Source organism: Monopterus albus, unplaced genomic scaffold (genome assembly GCF_001952655.1).
Source record: "Monopterus albus unplaced genomic scaffold, M_albus_1.0 scaffold59.1, whole genome shotgun sequence".
Lineage (NCBI taxonomy): Eukaryota > Metazoa > Chordata > Actinopteri > Synbranchiformes > Synbranchidae > Monopterus > Monopterus albus.
The window spans coordinates 2026001-2037750 of record NW_018127939.1 but is presented as its reverse complement, the minus strand read 5'-3'; the positions used below and the strand labels follow the sequence as shown (position 1 = coordinate 2037750).

General features: G+C 43.6%; 1 protein-coding gene across 1 annotated transcript in view; it reads left to right on the top strand.

Moving 5' to 3' along the window:
* The window catches only part of hipk2 (homeodomain interacting protein kinase 2), a 67492-nt gene that overhangs the window by 10129 nt on the left and 45613 nt on the right, over positions 1-11750 (top strand). The window contains exon 2 of the mRNA XM_020602970.1: positions 11167-11467. Within this exon, the coding sequence (XP_020458626.1) occupies positions 11167-11467 (301 nt within the window). The remainder of the gene's footprint in view (positions 1-11166; positions 11468-11750) is intronic.

Here is an 11750-nt window from a genome sequence, read left to right as displayed (position 1 = left end):
ATGATTTAAAATCTGGCTGTTCAGACCAGGTCATAACTCCAGTTGTCTGCGCATGCACCTCTGCCACTAGCTTGCCACTATTACACATTACTAACTTTGTGTCTCCTTTCTCCCGTAGTGTGTCCTCTCTCTCTCTCCCTGTACCTTTCTGCAGGTTGCCCTGGCCCTGGAGCTCTATGTCTCTGACGAGCAGTCACCGGCCACATCGACCTGATCAGTGTTTGATTGTTGTGTCTTGTTGCTTTTCTTCTTTTGTCTCTCCTCTATCCACTCACCCCAACCGGTCGAGGCAGAAGGCCGCCCACCAAGAGCCGGGGTCTGTCAGAGGTTTCTTTCGTTAAAGGGAGTTTTTCCTCCCCACTGTCGCCAAGTGCTTGCTCAAGGGGGATTTGTTGGGTTTTCCCTATGTAATAATATTGATAACAGTAAGGTCTAGACCTTACTTTGTAAAGTGTCCTGAGATGACTTTTGTTGTGATTTGGCGCTATACAAATAAAATTTGATTTGATTTGATTTGATAATAAGGAGGGAGGGGAGGAGTGTTTACAGACAGATATTAAAATGAACAGAAAAAGGCTGAATTATACAGTAAGATTGGGGTGCTGAGGTTGAGATTGTGAGGGTATATGCTCTTGTATTCACTGACACAAACCCAGCTATGGGCTCTACCATGTGTGGTCAGCCAACATGGACTAAGTCCCCCTGACAGCCCCATCACTACTCCTGGCTCTGACCCCTCTCAGTTATGGAAGGGAAGTGGAGCGATGGGCGGCTGCTGGCGGCCCCTTCACAGATGGCTGCAGGTACAGCGCTACGCTTGGCTGATAACCAAAGGACTTCAAAGCTCAGACGAGTGCTCAAGCCCATTTCTGTCCAGAGCTAGGAGGCAAAAGGCATAGAACAGAAAACGGAGGCGGCCAATAGACAAGGACTGGGATAGTCAAAAGAGTCAACAGGCATGGAAATGAGCAGCTTTAGCTCTTTCCTTTTGCTCTGCTCACTTTGTGTGATACATTTGCTCTCATATTCTTTCTCCCATACTGTACATTCATTCTCTACTTTTCATCATCTTATTCAATCTTTCATCTTTTGTCACTACATGCTGTGTGTTTCTCATTACTTTACTGGCATAAACGCAGTTGAGATGACACATCCTCTCGCCAGCCAGAAATGGAAATACAATGTGATGTCACTGTTAGACATAGTTGCCCCTCCCTCTTAAGTGATCTTTTTTTTTTCTGAATTTGCTTCAGATCAGGAGCTCTCTTAGGAATCCTGCACTGCCTGTGAAAACTCAGCTTCACTAAGCAGTCAACCAAGAAGTTACACATCAAAAGGAGGGAGAGGTCAAAGTGATGAAATGTGTTGATAGAAATCTCAGAGGTTTTAAGAATTAGAGTCATGAGATGGAATAAAATAGTCTCTCTATGTATTTAAAATTCATATATGTAGAGAACAGAATTCCTTCATTAGTGCTGAATGTTGAATCCCAAGGTTTTACAAACTTTTAAGGGATGGTTTCAAGAGAGAGAGAGAGTCATGTGAAAACAGTTACTAATTCAAATAGACAATCAATTAGACAATCCTTCCTTCTACCAGCTTCTTTAATGCTGCTCAGGATATGACATGAGAAAATGCTGAGATGTAAGAAGTATTTCCCAGCTGAAATACTGCTGCACGAATATCTCTGAAGAAAACATTTAGTAACATTCTTTTGATTATGGTTTCTTAATGTCACTGAGCTTTTTTATTGAAAATGGTCATATTTGGGATCCTTCGAAGAAGTGTACACTGTCTTTTCTATTATCATTATTTTATTTTGAAAGCTCTAATAAAGCACTTTTTCAGGCATTTTATTGTAATAAATTTATATTAGATCCATGCACTGTTTGCTTAGCTTAGAACTTTTGTGCTTAGAACAGAAGTAATAGTGATATTTATTGCGAGAAATGATCCTCATGTGCTCCTCATTAAATTATGGTTGATTATTTTGAAATGTAAGTACGCCTTCATGGTAAAGTTAACTAAACAGAATTCAGCAAGCTTAATAGCAGTACCTATTTATATTTCTGGACCCAAGTGTGTTGCGGCATAAAAAAAGAAAAACAGGCTGCACACCTTTTAGATCCGCTCTTCACTTCAAAGCCTCGGGCACATCGTGACCAGCTAGCAGCTCTCTCTAGCAGTCTTTTGAACTGGCCCCTCCGTTCAGCCTGAGAGACAGAGAGGCAGAGGGAGAATGGCAGTGAGATAGGGAATGACAGAGATTGAAAAAGTGAGGCAGAAATAGGAGGGTGGAAGGCAGTGAAGCCGGGGTGGGGAGACAAATATCTTTCTTCTTGGGGCCCCTGGGCCTCAGGGAGGCTGCCAGGGGTCAGGGAGTGTTCGGCGGGGGGGTTAGAGGTTTGTTTGGGAGGGGAGTCACTGGTCTATGAGGTGGTGGCGGTGTTGTATGGTGTCATAGATCTAACCCTTAGTCTCCTTTAACCCGGCTCTGGAATCATTGTTGTCCAGCCATCCCCCCCAGACCCCTCCTCCTCAGTCACTTTTAGAAAAGCTGTTTCAGAGAAAGGCCAAAAGTTTACATTTAGTTATGAGGACCTGTTCTCTTTCTCTCTTCTCTGCATTAGTGTGGTCCGTACCAGGCCAGTTGTTTTTATTGAATGTCTGTGAGAAGATGCAGCATCAATTGTGCATTTATAAGCATTATACTTAAAGATATTTGGGCATAAACATGGCAGCATCAAGTGGCACCCCTCTCAGTAACACAGTCCTCCTTCATATGCCAACGGTGTAATAGTTTGGATGAGAAAATACCTTCGACGGACTAATAGACCCTGAGCATTCCTATGTTTATTCACACTAAAGCATCTTAAAGTATGATGAATCATTATTTACGTACTTCCCACAGCTTGGCTTTTCCATCTGTTAAAAGTGCTCCCAGCTACTACACAACTGGGAGTTTAGAACTAACAAAGACTACAACCAAATTAATCTCATTTCATATAATTTACAAAACAAAGTTTATCATAATGTATATAATTGGAAAACCAACAACTCATGTTTACTTTTTTATGTGTGCTTCCCACACACGGTCACTTACTATGTGGGTGTTAACCTGAAGGTCAGGAGTGCCTGCCTGGGTTTGGCTGCTATTTGTTACTGTGAGGACACCAAAAATATATAATCAGATAAAACCACGATTTTCACACTCAGTTGTCTTAGCTATATTTATAACCACAGCTCTGTAACCAAAAGGACTCAACAGATATATTTACAATGCACTGTTGGGATAAGGACACCAATGCCTTTGTTTGTGATGTAGTCTTTTAAAAGCTGTTTGAATGTATAGCAGGTATGGGCCCCCTTCCTTTGTCAAAGATAAGACAGATAAGACATTGCAAAAGGCAGGAGGGTTGAAAAGAAAAATTAAGAGATGTAACCATTTTATTAAGCATGCGTATGGATGAGCCACCTGCAATATGAAGGCAGATGCTGAAGACGTTGAAGGCATGTTGAGACATTTTAGAGGGATAAAACAGGCATCTGTAGTTTAAATTAGTCTGATCTGTGGCCATAATAAGCCCTGAGCAGAAGCTTCACATGCCCCACTGAAATATCACACACTCTTGTTGCCCTGGGAGGCACATGCACCATCCCCAGCTTGTGTTTCATAGCGGAGAGCAAAGGGAGGTGGAGTAGACTGCAGGGCCAGCAGAGGTGCAGAAGGAGGGCACATGTGGGGGTAAAGAGCTGAGGTAGAGGACAGAAGTTACCTGTTTCTTCCTCTGTTGTCACTGAGCCTTGTACCAGCATCAGCACTTATCATTGTCAGACACAACAGCTGGCCGTTATGTCACAACGTACCACTCAGAAATATCTTGCTATCCTGACCTCAAGCTGACAACTTGCAAGTGACTTGAGAGGTGAGTTACAGTCAGACATTAGTAGTGTTTTTGTAACATTATGTGTAAAGCAAACAAACAGTAATATATGCCCAAAGTATTTTCTGATACCCTCTTTCTGAAAGCTATCGTCCTTATCAGTTTGCTGTTTGAATGCAGCTGTGAAAATACAGGAAGTGATGGCCCTGCCTGTGTATGATTGGTCCCCAGGTGCCTGTTCAGGTCTGACTGGTTCCTCTGTTGTCAGGGGTTCGTTGCTGCGTTTTGAAGGGGCGGGGCATTACGATTAAGCCTTCAGGGTGTGTGCGTGTTGGTGTGTGTGTTTTGGGGTGGTGGTTTAATTCATGTTGTTGCTATATATCTACTATGTTAGAGCTTTGACAGATAGCTGAGGAAGTCATAGGTTACATAGCCTCACACACATGGAGTCTTAAATATGCTTGTCTGTGATTACACATGTACTCGCACATGCATACACACATTCTGCACACCTGCAGAGACTTATGTGTATGTGTTGTTGTGTGCATCCTCGGTGAACAGGCGTTATTCCAGCTGTTAATGTTGGATATTAATGCAGCAGCAGACTTTGACCCCTGAGTTCAAGAACACACCCAAAACCGGTGTTTACCAGACTGTTCCATGGGACAGTGCAGGGTGGCAGGATGAGACGATGACGCCTTCTCCTCATAACACTGTCCAAGGCAATGCTTGCTCAAATTAACATCTTTTTCCGGTCTCAGTCTTCAGCTATCACTGTCTCCCACTGCTGCACTCTCTCATTCCCACTTTGCACTATTAAAATAAGTAGTTTACCCACTGAAAAATAAAGCTCATAGTTTAAAAATGTATTAACAAGTACAACTCATTTACCCTTTGGATGTGATAATCGTATCAGTGGGGTTAATACACAAGGTGAGTATCAGGTCAGACAGAATATATTAGGCAACCAAGGCATAAATGACATGTGATTGCACAAAATGAAATTCACATTTTGTGGATCTGCAGTGAAAGCCAGGCTGAATAATGGCTAAAATGTTGTTGGATAACTAATGGGAGCCTTGTATGTGTGTATGTAGGTGTGTGCAGACGTGTGTGTCCCTGTGTGAACATCTGCATCCTTGCATATTATTTTATGGTGGCATATCACTGGCTTTTGGTCTGTATTTCACTTCAAAACCTCAGGTTGCATTAGGTTTCGAGAGCAGCAAACCTTTACACTAACACCTCATACTTTAATCTGTAGATTATACCACAACACAGCAGCACAGTGTGTTGCTGGGCCAAGCTTTGCTGACCATCACCTTTCTGTGCAGAGTTTGCATGTTCTCCGTGTGCCTGTGTGGGCTCTCTCTGGGTGCTCCAGCTTCCTCCCACAGTCCAAAGACATGCAGCTTATGTTGACTGGTGACTCTAAATTGCCTATAGGAGTGAATGTGAGTGTGTGTGGTTGGTTGTCTACATGTCAGCCCTATGACAGACTGGCGACCTGTCCAGGGTGTACCCTGTCTCTCGTCCAGTGTCAGCTGGGATTGGCTCCAGCCTCCCGGTGACCCTATTCAGGAATAAGCAGTATAGGTAATGGATGGCTGGATAGACAGTCTGTACATAACAGGATCCATACTGCTCTGAACTCTTTCCAAATAATTTCCCAGTGAACAATGTTGCTCCCTCTCATCTGTGTGTCATTCCCTGTTGTGTTTTACACTGGGTTACAGTTTCTTGCCTGCCGTTCTCATAAGTTGATCTCATTTTAGCGTATTGTGTCCAGCTGTCATTCGTGATCCTAAAGACATATGAGGAAGTGTGCTGTGGTGGGGTGTTTCTTACTGTGCATAAATGATAAGCGTTCTGCAGACTGGCTGCTTATCAGGCATGTGTCCCTCCATGGCCCTGTGCCATGTGCAGCTGTAGTCAAAGCAGTACAGCTTAATGCATGCCGGGGATGTCAGTGGTAGTGCAGTCAAGCCATGAGTTAACAGGTGTCATTGGTTTATGATTGGGCACATTTTCAGCTCCCACCTTCTACACTAGAGACTTCTGCATTGAACAAATAGTTCCTTCTTTTCTTTTCCACACAGAACGTTTTACTTTTGCATCAACAGACATTTATTACCAAATTTCTTTCTATCTTTCATTCTTTCACTCTGTCAGCGGGGTGAGGGTGCTACCCTCGTGATTTGATTAATAAGAAGTCCAGCTCAAGTCGTCCCCCCCCCTTCCTCCCCCTTCTCCTAGCACTCCTCCTCATCTGCTCCTCTCCTCCACCCTGTGTCTTGGTTCAGCGCCTGGTTAGGCTGACCGGGCAGTATAAACAAGGCAAATGTTTTTCTCACACCAGTCATTTTATGACCACACACAACATGAATAGCGGCCTACTTATCTACTGACAGTTACACTAGGCTGCTCTAAACTCTAAGCTAATATCATAGTCAGGGTTGTGTTTTATGTCAGTTGCTGCTTTATGCACCTTATTGTAATAGTGCTTCTGTGTGTACCCAAATATAAACATTTGCGCGATAGCGTTTGTGTGTTCTTGTCTCTGTGCATGCGCATTTAAACAAGCGCTGACCAAACATCTTATCTCACAGCTAACACAACATGTTGTATCTTTGACTGTTTGCTTCCAGGAAGGGGAGATTTGAGGGAGTGTCACATTTACAGCAGGCATGCTGCTGGTTTACAAGCTGGCAAGTCCTGTTTATGTCTGTCAAACAGTTTCCGTTGGCCTTTTAGGTCCATATGCTAGAAATGGTGAGGCAATTGCAACCACTCAAATGTTGTGGTCAGCTTGAATAGAAAGGCTGATGGAGCTGCAGCCTGCATGACAGTTTATTCCTGCAAGCTCGTCTGATGCACAATTCTATAAATAAGCAGAGATGAGCGAGCTAAAAAAAAAAAAGCAGACAGACTGGTCAATAGTGGCTGCAGGTGAGAGAGAGAGACAGAGAGAGCGACTGTGTGGTGTCAAGCTCCAGCTTCCCCACTGAGGGCAGCGCGAAGGCAGGAACGTAAAGCTAGGCTGCTCTGTAGGGACAATATGTTCCTTTTCAGTGGTGCGTTCACTGATAGAGCTAACCCAGAAGTCCCTGTCACCTTTCTCGCTACAGGTTTTTCACCAGCGTAAAAAGATATAGATATTGGTGCCAAAACAAAGGAAAACTGTGATAAATAGGTTGTGAAACAAATGCAGATGCTTCCTTCTCAGTCTTTTCCAGCAAAAAGACACGACCATCAGAGCATCTCTGTCGGTGTCAGTGGCCATTAGGCCTCAGGACATAGTCCCCTTGTATTCAGGCCAGGGGACATCCACCAGACAGGTCCTGCTGCTGTCTCCTACAGACGGTGACGGCCAATGTTTCTACTGTGTCTGTACAATCAGACATTTTGGTGCAGATGAAGCTTGGAACAGCTGTACATTTAAAGTAATGAGCATGCTATTCAATCGAAAAAGATGTGTATCTTTTCCTTCATTTGTTTTTAATCAGGATTTTTATTAAGTACAAAACTTACAGGCATGGATCAGTTAAATTATAAGCAGGTTTTATATTAAAAACTATAAATACAGTTTATAAATACAAAAGTTTGAGATCACCTCCATTCAGTTGTTACTAGTGTAACTTAATAGCTAAACACATTTGTGGCATTCTTTCTACAACTGTCTGAGACAGCACTGTGGCAGAGGTTCCCACAAATGTGTTGCACTTGGTTGCTTTGCTTTCACTCTTCATCTGGAAAGTCTGGACACTGTGCTGCCAGCCGACCGTCTTCTTCTTTTCTCCTGCACAGACTGGAGGTGTTTTCTGGGTCATTATCCTGCTACAGGATGAAACCCTGAAAAGGTCTGACTTTCTTTGTTAATGCTCTTTTTCCAAACAATGCTGTGGAGGGTGTACCAGCACTGCCTTTGTACAGATAGGATTTGTTGTTGTAAGTAATTAACAGAAATTGGGACACTGTAGTAATTGTTTACATCAATTTTCAAGGCTTCATTTACTTCCACTGCTGTAGAAAAGACGGAAGTTAACCTGTTACTTGTTCCCTAAAAAGATCTGTTTTACAAGAAATGTTTTGAGTTTTTTAATCTCTAACAATTTACTCCTTTGTTTTGTACCATTTAAGACTAGTCACTGGACTTGAACTGCTTAAATGCCAGAATAAAAACTGGAAAAATGGAGGTGATCTCAGATGTTTGGCCGGCAGCGTAATTACAATGGGCTATTGGACGTTTAGGTTGTGTCTAAAGGCATCCTCATCAGTACTCTCTGTCATGTTGTCAGCTGAGTATAAATGACGGGTTTATTAAAAGAGAGCAAACAGAAGCAGGTCACAGGCTATATTGTGAGGGCCACTCATGGATCCGCTCTCCACGCTCTATTCTCCTTCCCTCCCTTTCAGTCCATCTCTCACCCTCACATGGCAGGCTGAATGACCCTGATCCTCCCCAAAAGAAGATTAACAAACCCCTGACAGAGAAGTAATCTCTCTGAAAACATTGACTATTACCATTTCAGCATGCTGCCTCCAAACAGTGGAAAATGCCTCTCTGCTCTGCTTAATTGCAGTGTGTGGGACACATAGTGTTCTTCGGGTATACTAAATGGAAAGCCTTAGTTGCTGAAGGCATTCCAGCATTGTACATGCCCAACAATGGACCTTTACACTTTTGTACTTTGGACGTAGAGTTCAGATATTCAAATAAACTTCCGCAGGACCTTGACATTTTCTAGGGAAGGTATTTTAAACTGATGTTTCTGACAACTTACGTAAAGAGGTTGGTTGTTCAGTTTCTAGATCATAAATCTATTTTAGCTTCAGTTTAGGTGAAGAGTGATTCATGAGGACTGGAGTCGCTTTCCCAGTGAAGTGTAATTGGTCACATTGTTGACTGCGTATGTTGCCATGAGATAACATTCCAACTATTTTGTGTGTCCCGCACAGTGCTCTCAACTGTGGTGCTGTTTTTACAACTTTTGTGGCAGAACCTGCTGTGCAGAATTTCTTAAACAGTCACTGAAACTGAATGCCCGGATTTGTCATGCAGATTGTCAGCTGCGTTTCAGAGCCTTTGTCCTGGTTTTGGGGAACATGTGTGGCCTTTGGTTCATTGCACAATGGCAATGTCAAGTGAACTCTTTGACCACAAAACTGACAGAGAGTCAGTGAGTGACTCAGATCAGGACTGAGATGGAATTCATGTAACGCTAATGCAAAGAGCAGCTAGCCTTGATCTGGCCTTGTAAAACCCTGCACTATCCATAATCATGCTGGCAGATATTTAACGCTGGAATTTGGAATTTTCTGTAAGAAGAACAGGCTGGCTCTGTGTCCATCAGTCCATCAGTCTGTGCCTGTGATTATCCTGTCAGGCTTTTAGTCACACACTGTTGACGATGCTCTGTGACGCAACCCATAATTCAAATTATTTTTATTGTAAAGTCCAGGCACAGGAATTGGTAATCCAAGGAGTGACATCTGGCCTTCAGGGCTTATGTGATTAGCAGAGAGCTTTGCCCCTAATAGCCTAGCGGACGTTCTTTATTACCTCTCTGGAACTGCCACACCTACAGGACTCGCTGTGAAGTGACTAGTTGTGGTCACCTAAAGGAAAAAAGACCGATCATTCAGAGCACACATGTGCAGACATCATATAGTACAATAGGAAGCATGGAGATGCTAAGCTACATCAGCTACTGTACTGTAACACCCACCAAGCTTACAGTGAGTCCTCTAATGTACCCTGTAGCTTCGGTCCTGCAGCATTAGGGCTAATAACAGATGACCACCAAGACAGGAAGTCCAAGCAAGAGACAGGGACAAAAAAAAAGGAGGGAGAGAGGTCAGGAGAGTTAAAAACAAATGAAGCAAAGTGTACTGGAAGGCTGCCAGCTTTCTACTGAATTAATCATCATCACCACTCAAAGGGCTAATAATGACAAAGTGACCAGGCATGTCCCTTCCTTTCTTCTTTCTGTTTGCAGAATGGATCCCACAATTATGGACATCCTCCCATCTTAGAGGGAAACTGTCCTCTAATTATCTTTGAAGAGAACAACACTTCCCAGCTTTCAAGACATCTATTAAACACACAAAAGCAGCATCATTTTTTCCTGCAGCAAACAAAGTTTTGGGCTGTTTGCGTGCATGGGTTTTGTTAGTGTTTGCGTGTGCTCTGCAGCCGTAACAGGCTTTGAATCATGCATCAGTTGATCAACAGCGAGACCCTAATTGCGTGTGTGGGCGTTGGCACGGCCAGGTGGAAGCTCTTAGATTGTTAGCAGTAAACAAATTTTGGGTTTACTGGAGACTGTTTAAATGTAGCATTATTGCAGGTCTCATATAATCTGCCATGTGCTGTAATAATCATTTCAATGTTACAAACATGTCTGTAAAAGGGGGAGATAAAGAAAGGAACTATTTTGGGGTAGTTGTTTGCTTGGAGAAGCTTTTGCTTATTCTCAGGCTGCTTGTTCCCAGGAGTTCAGAGCACAGCCTCGCTGCAGTTGTGCTTTTGTGTTGTTGTCTTCAGGATCTGTGGTGGAGAGGGAGTTCAGTGCCCCTCTCCTGTTGTATAGTTACTTGAATGAAATTTGTAACACCACCTCCCCTAAAGTGAGTAATTGTGTACCAGTAAATGGAAGGGCTGAGGTGTGAAGTTTGGAAGGAAATTGCAATCATTCTTTGAGACTTTTTGGGAACTGTTTTTGTGTATGATTTTGTGTTGCTTCTCTATCTCTGTGGTGTGTCCCATGAAAGGGTCTTCTTATTTACTTTGCTGCAGATGGGAACAGTGGGAAAATGGAATTTCCTCCGCATGAACTAGTGGTTTGTGTAAGCACCACTCAGTCTAAGCCTACTTACCTTTTTGCTAAACAATCTAGATGTTATTTATGTTGCATACCAATATAAAAACTGTAATATATTGTATAGAAAACAATCTCTTTCCCACCAGTTTTAAAGATCTGATGCTTTATTACAAAAACATTAGATGATAATGCTGCTAAGAAAAACTCAAATGCCAAAGCAAAAATGATATTTTATTTAATGCCTGTAACTTGACTATGATGTTAGAGTTCAAGCCACTTCCTTGCTCACACATCAGCATGTATGCTTGGTGTTTTAATGGCCTTCTAAGAACCAAGCTGTCTTTATTTAAAGCTTATGGCTACCACTCATGTTTCAGACACTTTCAAATTCCTAACCTCTCGCTTTCATTCCCCTCCTGTTCTCCTTGCTCCTCCCCTCTCTTCCCCTCTTGTTACAGGTATGGCCTCGCAAGTGCAAGTGTTCTCCCCTCACACTCTCCAGTCAAGTGCCTTCTTTAGCGTGAAGAAACTGAAGGTGGAGCAGAGTTGTAACTGGGATATGACAGGGTACGGCACACACAGCAAAGTCTATAGCCACAACAGCAGCAAGAACGTGTCAGCCACCAGTGGCCCCCTAGGCATCAACAGCTCCCTGCAGGTCGCCAGCTCCGCCCTGCCCTACGAGCAGGCGCTTATCTTTCCAGCCAGTGCGGGCCACATTGTGGTTGCCTCAGCCAGCAGCACATCAGGGGCCGTGGGGTCTCTGTTGAGAAGTGGGGGTGGAGGCAGCAGCAGCAACAGTAGTGGAGGTGGAGGTGGCGGTGGTGGTGGCAGTGCTGTGGGTGTTGGGGTTGGTGTTCACAACTTAACCCGCCGCAGCACGGTCAGGCTTCTAGATACCTACCAGAGATGTGGGCTTAAACGCAAGAGTGAGGAGCTTGACAACAACAGTAGTGTTCAGATCATTGAGGAGCACGGCCCACCGATGATTCAGAACGGAGCAGCCAGCGGAGCCACGGTAGCAACCGTGGCCACTGCTCAC